The sequence below is a fragment of the Hemitrygon akajei genome, chromosome 5 (assembly GCF_048418815.1).
Source record: "Hemitrygon akajei chromosome 5, sHemAka1.3, whole genome shotgun sequence".
Lineage (NCBI taxonomy): Eukaryota > Metazoa > Chordata > Chondrichthyes > Myliobatiformes > Dasyatidae > Hemitrygon > Hemitrygon akajei.
Window position 1 is genome coordinate 125522498 of NC_133128.1, and position 16928 is coordinate 125539425.

At 41.1% G+C, this 16928-nt stretch overlaps 1 protein-coding gene across 3 annotated transcripts in view; it reads left to right on the plus strand.

Annotated features, from left to right (window-relative positions):
• LOC140728155 (islet cell autoantigen 1-like protein) overlaps positions 1–16928 on the plus strand; it is a 137917-nt gene that overhangs the window by 46286 nt on the left and 74703 nt on the right. For all 3 annotated transcript variants that reach the window (XM_073046410.1, XM_073046412.1, XM_073046411.1), the window contains 2 exons: positions 10093–10216; positions 10938–11136. In XM_073046410.1, coding sequence (XP_072902511.1) covers positions 10093–10216; positions 10938–11136 — 323 coding nt within the window. The remainder of the gene's footprint in view (positions 1–10092; positions 10217–10937; positions 11137–16928) is intronic.

The window sequence follows — 16928 nt, forward strand, 5'->3', positions numbered from 1 at the left end:
TTCCCCATTCTGATGTTTGGTCTGGACATCAATTGAACCTCTTGACCTTGTCTGCAAGCTTTTATGCTCTTAGCTTCTGCCACATAATTGGCTGATTAGATATTTGTATTAAAGAGCCGATGTACAGATGTACCTAATAAAGTGACCACTAAGTGTATGTTAAAAAAACAAATTAAATAAGTAAATCAATTTTTAAAAAGTGAGCTAAAATAGTGAGGTAGCATTCATTGTCATTTCAGAAATCTGATGGCAGAGGGCAAGAAGTTGTTCCTAAAACATTGAATGTGTGTCTTCATTCTCCCATACCAACTCCTTGACGGTAGTAATAAAAAGAGAGCATGTCTCTCAAAAATATTATAAATGAGGTTATGTTGATTGAGGTTTATAAAATATTCATTGAATATCTGCCACAGATAATATATCATCAGAGTTTTTAATCTAATCTCCTACCTTAGCCAGTGAGCCCATTTCATCTATATAATTGCCAGTATTTAATTTCTTCTAGTTTCAGGCAAGACTGCTACACATAAACTGGGCATGAAATCGTAATTAATCCTACCTCTACACATTACCAAATCATAACTAGCTTTCCATTGGTTGGTTCCACGCATTTTAATCTGTGAAACTGATTTAAATTCATTCCATGAATTTTACCATCAAGTTTACCATGGGTAGTTTGGGAAGAGAAGCAGAGCGGAAGAAAGAGAGGAAGGCAGAGAGATAGAATTCATTGGGGCAAAGAGGGAGAGAAAAGGAGAGGTACTAAAGTAGGGGGGGAGAGAGAGAGAGAGAGAGAGAGAGAGAGAGAGAGAGAGAAAGAAACTGAGAGGGGAAAGGAGGGAGAGTTCATCCTGACACCAACACCAGTTTGCTTCTGCGGCATTAAATGAATGTTAATGCTAATGAAATGATTAAATATGAATTGAATTCCTTGTTAAGAATTTATTTTCTAACTGCAGCATGGTGAAATTAAAATTTTTGGCACTGTGGTTTACATAATGCATCTCAAGAGAAAGTTTTCATGCTTGTATTCTCATCATTTTCTTCTCATCTAAGTGTTCTGGCAACTAGCTTCAAGCAAATATTCATTTCAGATGTAAGCCCACTCACTGAATTTGCAGATAATTTTAGTTTTGGCCAAGTGGAGGCAGATTGATACCTCACCCTCACTCCCCATCCTTCTCTTTTCTATGCACCTCTGCCTTTCTCTCCTCTGCATTTTCCTCTGTGCTCCCATGTCGCTCTATCTCTGTGTCTTACTGTTTTGCCTCTCTTCCCCCTTAGCCTCTCTACCCTCTTGCTTCAATCCCTCCTTCCTTGATGCACCATACCCCTCTTTGCCTCGATACATTTCCTTCAATCCCCTACTCCACCTCTGACCCCCTCCCCTGTCACTCTACCCCACTCCCCCCTTCCTCTGCCTCTCTCTCCAAAACAAAAGTATGTCTGGTGTCAGTAAGAGTGATGACCAGCAGATGGCCATAAACACCTCTCAATTACTCACATCATCAGAGAAGGAAACCTTTGTGCTTACTCAGTCAAGGACTCCAGACCCACAGTTATGACTGACATGTAACTGCCTCTTCTGTTCTGGGGCCTGGCTGAATAAAAATAATGTCTGCCCTGGGTATATGTGGAAATTTTGAATTAACTGGGAAAAAAAAACCTTGATGTGAGATCACCTTGTTGCTTTTCATTCATCACTTTCATTTGCACTCATCAACTGTGAGCATACACTAACTCACAGTAGCTTATCCTAGTCCTGTTCAAGCTCAGTTTTACAGAGCCCAAGTTTGAAAAGTAAAAGCCAGTTGTCAAGTTGTAAAGTTCAAGTTTATTTTCATTTGACTGTACATGTATACAATCAAACAAAACAAATTTTCTCTGGGTGACGGTGTACCCACAAAACATGTATCACACACAGCACATAGAACAAAATACTACCACAAATAAGTCAATAAAATATAATTCCAAATGCATGTAGTGGGCAACATAGGTAAACAGTACAGTAAACAACTCATCCTAGTGACGAGACCTGGATGGTGGCAGAGTATTCATTAGACTCACATTCTGAGGGAAGAAGCTGTTACCCAGTCTGACAGTTCTAGTCCTGATGCCCCTGCACCTTCTTCCTGATGGTAGTGGGTGAAAGAGATTGTGGGAATGGTAGTAGGGATCCTCAACAATGCTTCGGGCTCTTCATATACCAGAGCCTAGTCCATCATGGGAAAATCTGTCCCTACCCTTGAGCACATCTACAGAGAGCACTGCCGCAAGAAATCAGCATCCATCTAGGCCGTCCTCTTTTCTTTCTGCTGCCGTTGGAAAGAAGGTATTGGGTCCTGCACCACCAGGTTCCTTCAACCATCAGGGTCCTGAACCAATGTGGATAACTTCACTCACCTCAACAGAGAATTGATTCCACGACCTGTAAACTAACTTACATGGACTCTGCAACTCACATCCCCAGTATTATTTATTTATTTATTTTTGTATTTGCCCATTTTGATTTGAGCATTGCACATGGGTTGTTTGTCAGTCTTTGCTTGTGTGAGGTTTTTGATTGATTCTATTGTATTTCTGCTTTCTACTGTGAATGCCTGAAATAAAATGAAACTTATGGTAGTATATGGTGATATATACGTACTTTGTTAATAAATTTACTTTGAACTGTGAGTAAGATATTTTACATACTAAGTTGTGCTTTACTGCAAGTTCAGTGAAATGACATAGTAGAATACCATTGATTCTTGAAGACACAACAGGATTGGACACCCCTTCTTTATTAATTTTTATCTTTGATGAAATTGTAATGAATCATATGTAAATTGGCACAGTAATTAAAACCAAGAATGTTGGGCTTCCTTCTGCTTTGAAGTGTTGAGCCTGCAGGTGACGCTGCTTGCATGTTTTATACCAATGCATGCTGTGCTGGTCTGTGAGAGTCTGTTCCTGGTACAAAAAGTATGGCGCATGAATCAATTATAAAACTCTAAATGTAAAGCAGCATGTCTCAACTGAGTTGAATCAAGCAGGCTGCAGTGAAACTAATATGAGGTGCTGATCTGATTCAGTGCCATTTTGTGGGACTTCGGTTCAACCCTAGCCTTCAGCTTGCTAAGTGAGTTGAATTTAAACAGTCTGAGCTTGGTCCTGATACATGCAGGCTCTGACAAAGGTTATGTTGATCATTTGACCTGAAGATCCAAAGATAACTGTGAGAAAGAGGGAAATATCTTGAGGTATTCTTGCACTGGCCCTGAGCCAGATGCTTTGTGTACAGCAACTGGAGCTTTAATTAAAAATCAAAAATTGCCTTCAGATGCTGGGAATCTTAAATACAAACAGTATTTAACAGCTGGGAACGGTCAGCAGGCCATGTTCCATCTGTAAAAAGAGGAAGTTAATATCTCCAGTTGAAGACCAAGCAGGACTGCGAAAGAGAGAAACATGTCAGTTTTGAGTTGAGAGAAGGTGGGGAGGGATCATTGGACAGGGGTGATTTCTGTGAGACAAAACTATGTAAAGTTATAAAGTTGTCGTGTCTGAGAGCTGAGGCCAGGACCGTCTTCAGGAAAAGTTGTTGATGAAGTCACCTGGTAGATAGAAACTTGTTGAATCACCTTACTGTACTCTAAGTAATTTATCGGCCATTTTCTATTGGCCATTCTTGGAATAGTGTTCTGTCTCTCCCACCAACATCCTTCAACTCAGAAGAGCTTGAAGTCCTTTTTTTTAAAAAACAAAGTTAGTTTTGAAAACCTTGTCTTGAACAGAAGGCCAAAGTGCTAAATCCTGTATCATATCCGTACACTGGGATGGTGAAACTCCCAGCTCCAGGCTTTTAGAGCAACTAAAGGAAACTTTGCTTCCTCTTTGGGTATTCCAAAACTGAACCAAGCAAGCTCAAGTTGGGGTCAGCTGGTGAAAATTAGTTATCTCAGCTTATTGTGAATGATCACTGTGACATGGTCTGGACTGATGGTTGATACCTTGTTCTCCCTCCCCCTCTAACTCCCATCATTAAAGCATACCTTGTCATATTCTCTGGCACATTTCCAGGTGCTATAAAGTTGTTCTGTCTGAGATACCTTTTACTGCTTACTTCTCTTCAGTCTCTGCACTGTACTTCGCCATGAACATATGTACCCTAAACTCTGCGTTCTCTTCCTCCACGATATAAATCCTTACCCTCATAATCACTTCCTTCATCCTTCAGGGATGAAAGCAGAATAGCAATGGCTGGAGTTTCTGGCAGCAATTCAGAAGTGGGATAAATGCATCCAAAAGATGAAGAAGCATTCTAAAGGGAGGATGACTGAACTGTGGCTTACAAGGGAAGTCAAAGATAGCATAAAAGCAAAAGAGAGGGCATATAATAGAGCAAAAATTAATGGGAAGCTAGAGGATAGGGAAGTTTTAAAGAACCAACCCAGAAGGCAAATTAAAAATGTCATAAGGAGAGAACAGATTAATTATGAAGGTTAGCTAGCCAATAATACAAAAGAGAATACTAGAAGTTTTTTCAGATATAAAGAGAAAAGAGAGGCGAGAGTGGATAGATCCACTGAAAGATCTGAAGGTCACTTGGACTGGATGGACTACACCCCATGGTTCTGAAAGGTATGAATGATAAGATTCTGGAGGCATTAGTTGTGATCTTTCAAGAATCACTAGATTCTGGAATGGTTTCGGAAGACTGGCAACTTGCAAATATCACTCCACTGTTTATGTAGGGAGGGAAGTAGAAGAAAGAAAATTATAGGCCAGTTAACTTGATTTCAGTAGTTGGGAAGATGTTGGAGTCCATTGTTAAGGATGAGGTTTTGGGGTATTTGGAGATGTGATAAAATAGGCCAAAATCTTGTCTGACAAATCTGTTGGAATTCTTTGAGGAAATAACAAGCAGGATAGACAAAGGAGAGTCAGTGGATGTTGTATTCCTGGATTTTTAGAAGGCCTTTGTCAAGTGGCCATACATGAGGCTACTTAACAAAATAAGAACTCATGGCAATCAAGAAAGATACTAGCATGGATAGAAGATTGGATGACTGGCAGGAGGGAAAGAGTGGGAATAAAAGGGGCATTTTCTGGTTGGCTGCTGGTGATTAGTGAAGTTCCCCAGGGATTGGTGTTGGGACCACCTCTTTTCATGTTATATGTCAGTGATTTGGATGATGGAATTGATGGCTTTGTGGTCAAGTTTGCAGAAGATAGGTAGAGGGGCAGATAGTTTTGAGAATGCTGGGAGTGTGCAGAAGGACTTGGACAGATTGGGACATAGACAAAGAAGTGGCAGGTGGAATATAGCACAGGGAAGTGTATGGTGATGGACTTAGGCAGAAGGAATAAAGGCACAAACTATTTTCTAAACAGAAAATTTGAAGAAACAGAGGTGCAAAGGGACTTGGGCGTAGGATTCCCTAAAGGTTAACTTGCAGTTGGTGGTAAGCATGGCAAATGCAAAGTAAGCATTCATTTTGAGAGGACTAGAATATAAAAGCAAGTATTCAATGCTGAGACTTTAAAAGACATTGGTCAGATTGTGCTTAGAGTATTGTGAGCAGCTTTGGGCCCCATTGTCTAAACAGTGATGTGCTGGCATTGGAGAGGGTTCAGAGGCGGCTCACAAGAATGATTCCAGGAATGAAAGGGTTAACATTGAGGAGTTTGGGCCTGTACTCATTGGAATCTAGAAGAATGGGGGTGGGGAGGGGATCTCATTAAAGCCTATCAAATATTGAAAGGCCTCGAGAGAGTGGTTGATCCCTACAGTGGGGGGGTCTAGGACCAAAGACCACAACCTCAGATCAGAGGGTTGACCATTTAGAACAGAAATGAGAAGGAAATTCTTAAGCCAGAAAGCAGTGATTCTGTGGAATTCTTTGCTGAAGGCAGCTGTGGAGGCCAAATTATAGGGTACATTTAAAATGGAAGTTGATAGGTTCTTGTTTAGTCAGAGTGCCAAAGGTTGTGAGAAAAGGCAAGATAATGGGGTTGAGAGGGATAATAAATAAGCCATGATGGAATCGTGGAGCAGACTCAATGGGCTGAATGGCCTAATACTTCTCCTGTATCTTACTGTCTTACGGTCTTGTGAGCTGTTTTGGGCCCCTTATCTAAGAAAGAATGTGCTAGCATTGAAGAAGTTCCAGAGCAGGTTCACAGGAATGATCTTCAGCATGAAAGGCTGTGCGCATTTGATGGCTCTGGGCCTGTATTTGCTGGAGTTTTGAAAAATTGGTGGGGAGTGGGGATCTCACTGAAACATTGAATATTGAAGTACCTTGGACATGAAGGGATGATTTCTATAGTGGGGGAGTCTTGGACCAGAGGGCACAGCCTCAGAATAGAAGGGTGTCCCTTTAGAACAGAGGAGGAGGAATTTCATTAGACAGAGGGTGATGGATCTGTGAAATTGTTTGCCACAGATGGCTGTGGAGGCCAAGTGATTGGTATATTTAAAACAGAGGTTGATAGGTTCTTGTTTAGATAGGGCATCAAAGGTTACAGGGAGAGGCAGGAGTATGGGGTTGTGAGGAAAAATAAATCAGCCATGATGGAATTGCTGAGTAGTCTAGATGGGCCGAATTGCCTAATTCTGCTCCCATGTCTTATGGTGGAACAGACATGAGGGTCAAATGGAAACACAAGAAAATGCAGACGCTAGAATCTGGAGCAAACTACTGAAGGATCTCAATGAGTCAGGCAGTATCAATAGAGAGTAACGGACAGTTGATTTTTGGATTAAAACCCTTCATCTAAAAGGCAAAGTGGCCCATTTCACTTTTACATTTTAGGTTCCTATCTTTTGTGTTGAAAAAGCCTAACTGCTAAGCTTGCATTTGCAATAACATTGCCACTCATTCATAGCATTCCCTTCATCTTTGATGTCTAAATTCCCATTACTTACAGTCATTAGGGTTTCTCACCCTAGTCTTTACCTTTGTGGCTCTCCTCTCTGTTCATTTATCTGGCTGACATGGAAATGGTGGGCGAATGGTTAAGCTACTCGGTGAGATCTGATCTAGGCACATGAAGCACCATCTAATCCTGCTGTCATCTGTCAAAGCCATTCAGATATCATCCTGGGATGTAAAATCCAACTGCACGCCTGCTGTTCTTCTGACATTTCCCTTGCCAACCATTGACTGTAGTGCTGTTGCCCTCATCTTCTCTCATCTGTACCCCTATATCGCTCTGCCTCACTCTCCTTTAAACACAGTAAATGCTGGAAATACTCAGCAGGGACCTGGCAGTGTCACTAAAACCGAGACAGTGTTGAAGTCTCTGTTCAAAGACCTTTTGTCAGACTGTGAAAGTGGAAAAAAAACATGTTAATTATAAGTTGCAGAGGCGATGGGCAAGCAGTGGATGGAACAAAAGGAATACCTCCCATTGGCAGAGGCCAGCATTGCAGGGTAATTCTAGTGTTTATGAAGCCATCTGGTTCATGGAATAATGAGGGCAACTAAACATAAACTAAAGCTAAAAGAAGTTACGAGTTTGGTTTGGCAAATAAGGTGGAAGTAAATCCGAAAGGCTTCTACAGTTATATTAAAAGCAAGAGGATAGTGAGGGATAAAATTGGTCCCTTAGAGAATCAGGGTGGTCAGCTATGTGTGGAGCCGAGGGAGATGGGAGAGATTTTGAACGATTTCTTCTCTTCGGTATTCACTAAGGAGAAGGATATCGAATGGTGTAAGGTGTGGGAAACAAGTAAGGAAGTTATGGAACCTATGACAATTAAAGAGGTGGAAGTACTGGCGCTTTTAAGAAATTTAAAAGTGGATAAATCTCCGGGTCCTGACCGGATATTCCCCAGGACCTTGAGGGAAGTTTGTGTAGAGATAGCAGGAGCTCTGACGGAGATCTTTCAGATGTCATTAGAAACAGGGATTGTGCCGGAGGATTGGCGTATTGCTCATGTGGTTCCATTGTTTAAAAAGGGTTCTAGAAGTAAGCCTGGCAATTATGGACCTGTCAGTTTGACATCAGTGGTGGGTAAATTAATGGAAAGTATTCTTAGAGATAGTATTTATAATTATCTGGATAGACAGGATCTGATTAGGAGTAGCCAGCATGGATTTGTGCGTGGAAGGTCATGTTTGACAAACCTTATTGAATTTTTTGAAGTAGTTACGAGGAATGTTGACGAGGGTAAGGCAGTGGATGTAGTCTATATGGACTTCAGCAAGGCCTTTGACAGAGTTCCACATGGAAGGTTAGTTAAGAAGGTTCAGTCGTTAGGTATTGGTGCTGGAGTAATAAAATGGATTCAACAGTGGCTAGATGGGAGATGCCAGAGAGTAGTGGTGGATAAGTGTTTATCGGGATGGAGGCCGGTGACTAGCGGGGTGCCTCAGGGATCTGTTTTGGGCCCAATGTTGTTTGTAATATACATAAATGATCTGGATGATGGGGTGGTAAATTGGATTAGTAAGTATGCTGATGATACTAAGGTAGGAGGTGTTGTGGATAATGAGGTGGGTTTTCAAAGCTTGCAGGGAGATTTATGCCGGTTAGAAGAATGGGCTGAACGTTGGCAGATGGAGTTTAATGCTGAGAAGTGTGAGGTTCTACATTTTGGCAGGAATAATCCAAATAGAACATACAGGGTAAATGGTAGGGCATTGAGGAATGCAGTGGAACAGAGAGATCTAGGAATAACAGTGCATAGTTCCCTGAAGGTGGAGTCTCATGTAGATAGGGTGGTGAAGAAGGCTTTTGGAACGCTGGCCTTTATAAATCAGAGCATTGAGTACAGAAGTTGGGATGTAATGTTAAAATTGTACAAGGCATTGGTAAGGCCAAATTTGGAATATTGTGTACAGTTCTGGTCACCGAATTATAGGAAAGATATCAATAAATTAGAGAGAGTGCAGAGACGATTTACTAGGATGTTACCAGGGTTTCAGCACTTAAGTTACAGAGAAAGGTTGAACAAGTTAGGTCTCTATTCATTGGAGCGTAGAAGGTTGAGGGGGGATTTGATCGAGGTATTTAAAATGTTGAGAGGGATAGATAGAGTTGACGTGAATAGGCTGTTTCCATTGAGAGTAGGGGAGATTCAAACGAGAGGACATGATTTGAGAGTTAGGGGGCAAAAGTTTAAGGGAAACACGAGGGGGTATTTCTTTACTCAGAGAGTGATAGCTGTGTGGAATGAGCTTCCTGTAGAAGTAGTAGAGGCCAGATCAGTTGTGTCATTTAAGGTAAAATTGGATAGGTATATGGATAGGAAAGGAGTGGAGGGTTATGGGCTGAGTGCGGGTAAGTGGGACTAGGTGAGATTAAGAGTTCGGCACGGACTAGGAGGGCCGGAATGGCCTGTTTCCGTGCTGTGATTGTTATATGGTTATATGGTTATAAAGATTAGCTTTATTTATTGCATGTAAATCAAAACATACAGTAAAATGTGATGTTTGCATCAAATCAAATCAGTGAGGATTGTGCTGGGCAGCCTGCAAGAGTCACCATGCTTCCGGCACCAACATAATTTGCCCACAACTCATTAACCCTAACACATGTCTGGCAGTAGGAGGAAACCAGAGCACCCAGGAAAAATCCACACAGTCACAGGTACAAGGTCATTACAGACAGCGGTAGGACTCCGACCCCCATCTTACAGCTAGCGCTGTACCGTACCATCCAGTGCTGCCTTTATGCTACCATGTTGGCCTGTTAGAGAGGGAGGAAATTGCAGTTCAGAATTGCTGTTGAAACCAAAAGAGAATTTGGAAATCCCCAGCTTTTCAGGTTGTACCTGTGGAGAGAGAAAAAAAGAAACAAGAAAAGCAAGTTGCTTGAAATTGTTGAATTCAGTATTGAATCTGTGCTCCTTAAACTCCCCTCTTTGAAAAACCTTTTGTAACCATCCCCACCCTGCTACTCCCTTCTGTTCTCTCACCAATATCCCCCTTGGCTTGGTGTCCATTTATGTCCTTGCCTTGTTTAAGAAGCCATACAAATGCAAGTTGCTGACAATGTAGAAAATAGAACTCCTTTCTTTAGCTGCTACCGTGTGGCTAATGTGTTTCACTTCAATTTTTGTGATCTATATGGTAACGACTGCCTGATTCAACATTGCAGTTCTATCCCAAGAGGAAAATGAGTTGGGCATGTTCTTGAAGGGACACAGCGAGCAGGATAAAACCCCAGCAGGGAGGATGATGAACGCTACCAGCAAAGCCCTGTGTGGGTCTGCAAAACAAAGGTACTTGTACTCTCTGGGACCCAGGCCAACCCCCACACTCACTCTGCTTTTGTGCCGCTCTTGATGCCTGCCTTTCTCTTGTATATGTGTGATGTTGATAATTACAATAAAAAAAACTGAGTAATCATTTGTTCACCTTGCAAATGGGACAGTGCATTCAGTCAGTGTTTGTCTGAAGGTTGAATTTAGGACATGTGATTCAGTTAAAGTGCTTAACTCTCCCAGTTTTTACAGTGAGTTTAGGACTTCCTGAGCGGTGCCAAGCCATACAGATGATGCAGGGGTTTCCAGCTAACACTGGACTGCACCTTTGAGTAAACGGTTGTTTTCAAAGTCACTGGGGAAAATTTTATTTTTCTGATGGAAGTCTGAAAGATAATTACAAAAAAAAATTAGTCTAATATTGGTGCCATAGGTGTTTGCAAGCTTGATAACAGGGATTTCAAAGGTGCTTTGAATTGAATTGTTACAAAGATTTAATTAAGTATGCAATATTTTTAAATTCTACATTCTGAAGTGAGAGGAATTGTAGAGTTATAGACTTTCATCCCTGGACAGAGTATTTATACTTAAGTGATCCTGATTTCAAGTCTCAATGATGTTGAATTAGGAACATAGAACAGAACAGTAAAGTGAATTCATTTTAAATTGTCCTGTTTCTCACATCTATCTTTGATCAAAGTCTAGACTTGTACAGCTCATTTTCCTCCTTCCATTCCAGACTAGCTTTGCGTGTTCCACTCCTCCGACTGGTGCAGGAGGTGGAAACGTTCCGTCGCCGGGCAGTGTCCGACACACAACTCACTGTAAATCGGATGGAACAGTCTCGGACTGAGTATAGGGGAGCACTGCTCTGGATGAAGGATGTCTCTCAGGAGCTAGACCCCGACACATACAAACAGTTGGAGAAGTTCAGGAAGGTAGGTATTGTCCAGGCTGTAAGTGTTCTAGTTTTATCATACTACTAATTTGTGTGTGTGTGTGTGTGTAGGGTGATGTCAACCTTGGTGACCTCAGAAGCAAGCTTGTACCACTTTGTTTGACAGTTATTGTCTTACATTTTATTGGGCTAGCAACTTAACATTTTAGGAAGAATACCATCTGTCAAGTGCAATGGTCCATTGATTTTGGATTCTGAGCATTTGGTAAAATCAATCCTTTGTACTTGAGATAATGCTTTAAAAGAATATGGAACAAAGCCAGATAATGGAAATAAATACAAATTGGTCATGATCCAAGTGAAAGATGACATAGATTGGAGGGGCTGATTGATCTACCTCCAGTACTACATTTCTGTGTAAGATTTATCATTACATGTTATTTCTCTACACAGCTGAACAATGTTGAGATCTGATTCAGAGAAGTCCATCTCTGTATGGAACCACCTTCTCGTGTATCGGTGCCACAAGCAAAATGTCCATCTTTCAACATAAGATTTACAAAGCCACAATTTCATGGGATAGCACTGCTAATTTACAGTGGCATGCAAAAGTTTGGACACCCCTGCTCAAAATTTCTGTTACTGTAAATAGCTAAGCAAGTAAAAGCTGACCTGATTTCCAAAAGGCATAAAGTTAAAGATGACATATTTCTTTAATATTTTAAGCAAGATTACTTTTTTATTTCCATCTTTTACAGTTTCAAAATAACAAAAAAAGGAAAAGGGCCCGAAGCTAAAGTTTGGGCACCCTGCATGGTCAGTACTTAGTAACACTCCCTTTGGCAAGTATCACAGCCTGTAAACGCTTTCTGTAGCCAGCTGAGAGTCTTTCAATTCTTGTTTGGGGGATATTCATCCATTCTTCCTTGCAAAAAGCTTCTAGTTCTATGAGATTCTTGGGCCATCTTGCATGCACTGCTCTTTTGAGGTCTGTCCACAGATTTTTGATGATGTTTAGGTCGGGGGACTGTGAGGGCCATGACAAAACTTTCAGCCTGTGCCTCTTGTGGTAGTCCATTGTGGATTTTGAGGTGCACTTAGGATCATTATCCTGTTGTAGAAGCCATCCTCTTTTTTATCTTCAGCTTTTTTACAGATGGTGTAATGTTTGCTTCCAGAATTTGCTGGTATTTAATTGAATTCATTTCCCCCTCCACCAGTGAAATATTCCCCATGCCACTGGCTACAACACAAGCCCAAAGCATAATCGATCCACCCCCGTTCTTAACAGTTGGAGAGGTGTTCTTTTCATGAAATTCTGCACTCTTTTTTCTCCAAATATACCTTTGCTCATTGTGGCCAAAAAGTTCTGTTTTAACTTCATTAGTCCACAGGACTTGCTTCCAAAATGCATCAGGCTTGTTTAGATGTTCCTTTGCAAACTTCTGACGCTGAATGTTGTGGTGAGGACGCAGGAAAGGTTTTCTTCTGATGACTCTTCCATGAAGGTCATATTTGTGCAGTAGATAGATAGATAGATAGATAGATACTTTATTCATCCCCATGGGGAAATTCAACTTTTTTTCCAATGTCCCATACACTTGATGTAGCAAAACTAATTACATACAATACTTAACTCAGTAAAAAAAATGATATGCATCTAAATCACTATCTCAAAAAGCATTAATAATAGAGTAGAACAGTGCACCACCACTCCAGAGTCTGCTAAATCTTCCTGAAGGTCTTTTGCAGTCAAATGGGGGTTTTGATTTGCCTTTCTAGCAATCCTACGAGCAGTTCTCTTGGAAAGTTTTTTTGGTCTTCTAGACCTCAACTTGACCTCCACCATTCCTGTTAACTGCCATTTCTTAATTACATTACGAACTGAGGAAACGGCTACCTGAATACGCTTTGCTATCTTCTTATAGCCTTCTCCTGCTTTGTGGGCATCATTTATTTTAATTTTCAGAGTGCTAGGCTGCTTAGAGGAGCCCATGGCTGCTGATTGTTGGGACAAGGTTTGCGGTGTCAGGGTATTTATAAAGCTTTGAAATTTGCATCACCTGGCCTTTCCTAATGATGATTGTGAACAAGCCATAGCCCTAACAAGCTAATTAAGGTCTGAGACCTTAGTAAAAGTAATCTGAGTTCAAATCTCTTGGGGTGCCCAAACTTTTGCATGGTGCTCCTTTCCTTTAGTTCCACTCTAAAATTGTACAAAACAAAAGTAATACACTAATCTTGCTTAAAATGTTAAAAAGAATCTTTAACTTTATGACTTTTGGAGATCAGCTCATCTTCTACTCACTTAACTATTCACAGTAACAGAAATTTTGACCGGGGTGCCCAAACTTTTGCATACCACTGTATATCTGGTATGTTGATTAATATCCATGGATAATAACCTGGTGCTTTCAAGCCAGGAGTCTCTTCTGAGTGCATTCCTGACTGGGGATTGAATAGAATTAACTGTTTGTCAAAGAACTAGGAATTAGAGCCATAGACTTATAGAGTCATGCCGCACAGAATTAGTTCCTTCAGTTCAACTTGTCCATGCTGACCGAGGTGCCCATTTGCCTATATTTGGCTTATTTCCCAGTAAGCCTCTTCTGTGCCTGTCCCTGTCCAAGTTTATTTTAAATGTTGTTGTTGTATCTGCCTCAATCACTTCCCCTGGCACCTTGTTGCATTTACATGCAGCCTTCAGTGTAAAGAAATTGCCTTTCAGGACTCTAAAATCTTTCCTCTTTCACCTAAAACCTATTTCCCAACCCCCCCCCCCCCCCCAGTTATTTGATTTCCTTTTCCTGGGGAGAACAACTGTGTGCATTCCCCTTATTGTGATTTTTATACACCTATAAGGTCACCCCTCAATCTCCAATTTTCCAGTGAATAAAATCCCAGCCTACCCAGCCTTTCCATAACTCAGCCCATCCAGTCTTGGCAACTTTCTTTTAAGTCTCCTTTACACTGTTTGCAGCTTCATGACATTCTTTCTATAACAGCATAACTAAAACTGTATATGATATTCCATATTTCCCATCATCATTGTCTTGTACAAATATAACATAACATCCCAACTCCTGTACTCAACACTGACTGATGAAGGTCAGCATGCCAAATCTTTTATCACCGAGTCTACCTGTTCTGCTACTTTCAGGGATAAAAATTCTCTTCAACAACATTGATTACCCCCACCTCCCCAACACACGTGCTACGTCAATGACTGCATTATAGTAATTTGAGTTGGATTGTCTGAACTGAGGCTGGACTGTGTGAATAAATGTTAAGATTTGCTTCAAATATGTCATCTGAGATTACTAGGTTGCCACAAGCAAACATTTTGTGCACACAGTTAAATGTAAACAAAAGTTTGTTACAAGTATTTAAAAAAAATTTGAACCCTTGCTTCTATGCGTCCAATTGGAATACATTGTAGGGAAGTATATGGTTACACACTTTGGTAGAAGGAATAAAGGCATAGACTATTTTCTAAACAGGGAGTAAATTCTGAAATCAGAGGTGCAAAGGGACTTAGAATTTCTCATGCAGATTTCAGTAATGGTGAACTTGCAGGTTGAGTTGGTGATAAAGGAAAGCAAATGCAATGTTAGCATTCATTTCAAAAGGACTAGAATATAAAAGCAAGGATGTATTGCTGAGGGTTTATAAAACCACACTTGGAGTATTGTGAGCAGTTTTGGGCACCTTATGTAAGAAAGGATATGCTGGCAATGGAGAGGATCCAGAGGAGATTCATGAGCAACATCCTGAGAATGGAAGGATGGGGATTATGAGGAGCATTTGATGATTCTGGGCTTGTACTCACTGGAGTTTAGAAGAATAAGGGAGGGATGTCACTGAAACAAATTGAAAGAACTAGATAGAGTGGATATTGTGAAGATGTTTCCTATAGTAGGAGAGGTGTAGGACCAGAAGGCACAGCTTCAGAATACAAAGACATCCCTTTAGAACAGGGATGAGGAGGAATTTCTTTAACAGAGGATGATGAGTCTGTGGAAACCAAGTCATTGTACATATTTGAAGCAGAGGTTGATATGTTCTTCAGTAGTAAGGACATCAAAAGTTATGGGGAGAAGGCAGGAGAATGGGGTTGAGAGGGATAATAAATCAGCCATGATGGAATGGTGGTGCAGACTTGATGGGCCAGTTGGCCTAATTCTGCTTCTTTGTCTTATGTTCTCCTCCAGTAGTGCACGATGTAGAAGGTTCTGCTTTTGGATGGTCTTCCTTACACTGCTCACTGCAAATCAGGTGTAAGTCTTGAACAGGATACTACAAGGTCTGCCAAAAAAAAAGCTGACACTGATATTTCTCAGCTGTGACCTACTTTAGAAGTGTGGGTGATCTGAGATGATCTTGGTACCATGTCCAAGTGACCACATCAATGAACTCCAAATATTGTGGAGTGTGCTGTAGGGTTGATGTATAGAACCTAGCCAGTTGTTTGAAATTATGGTTGTTGGATACCATGGCACACATCAGTGGGTCATGGGTGTACTGTTTAATGGGCAATCTGGCTGAATACTTTCTGTATTGAAGAATGTATTGGTCTTCCAAAGATAGTACAAGTTGAAAGTACAGAGAGTCCTATTTTTGTTTGGGGAGCAAAAAAAATGCTGGAGGAACTCTGAAGGTCAGGCAGCATCTGTGGAGGAAAGTGGACAGTTTCAAGTCCCCTCATCTGGACTGAAAGATAGCTAGAAAAATTCCTGTTCAAGGGACTTGACCCCAAACGTCAAGTTAGATATGGCCCTTGTGGCTAAAGGGATCGGGGGTATGGAGAGAAAGCAGGTACAGGGTTCTGAGTTGGATGATCAGCCATGATCGTACTGAATGGCGGTGCAGGCTCGAAGGGCCGAATGGCCTACTCCTGCACCTATTTTCTATGTTTCTATGTCAACTACTTCCCAGCACAGATGCTGCTTAACCTGTTGAGTTCCTCCAGCAGTTTGTTTATTGCTTCAGATCCCAGCATCTGCAGTCTCTCTTGTATCTTTTGTTCGCATATAGAGTGTTAGTCACCAACTGTCTTGGAATGGCCACACATGGGGCTTCTGGAGAGTGCTGATTTCCCTCTTCCTGGTGGGGCTGGCAGCTCTCAGTTCTTTTTAAGGGAACCTGGAAATGAAAAGTTTACTTTTTCAGGATCTAGAAAACATCATTCCTAATTGTCTTCTGCAGATCCTAGATTCTAAAACCTGGGGTGAGTCCACCACTTTTGCTGGGGAGGGGGTGAGGTTGATGTGGGCTGGTAATAATTTTATTAAAGGGTGCAATTATGAAGTAGAAATTTTATTTATTCATTACTTGAGTTGAGAATTTGAGGAGGCAGAAAAGGAAAATATTCTGAAATGGTACATGGCAAAGGATGTTTGGGAAGTTGTGCAATAGAAAACAACACTGTTCCCTTTCATTGGCTTTGTGCTTCAACCTCCATCCATTATCCTCTTGGAATTTCTTCCATCACATCTGCCTCCTCCAAGTGTTCAGGCACCTTTGGCATTTAGGAAGGTAGTCAATATTGGTAGCTCAGGTTGAGGTATTTGATGTTGCTGTATTTATTGAGCTTGGAATTGGCAAGCTTGGTAAACACTGTTTTATCAAACACCTCAACTCGAGCTACCAGTATTCACAACTACCCTAAACAACTTTGGGCAAGCAACGCTTAAAGAAGCTGGATGCTAGGAGACATTCGCCTGTTGTAAAGTTTCCACGTGAGAGCAACTATATTTTCGACATGAATGCAATTGCCAAATTTGGCGAACACTGCACAGCACACCTTTGGCATTATCTTAGAGACAGTCTGGT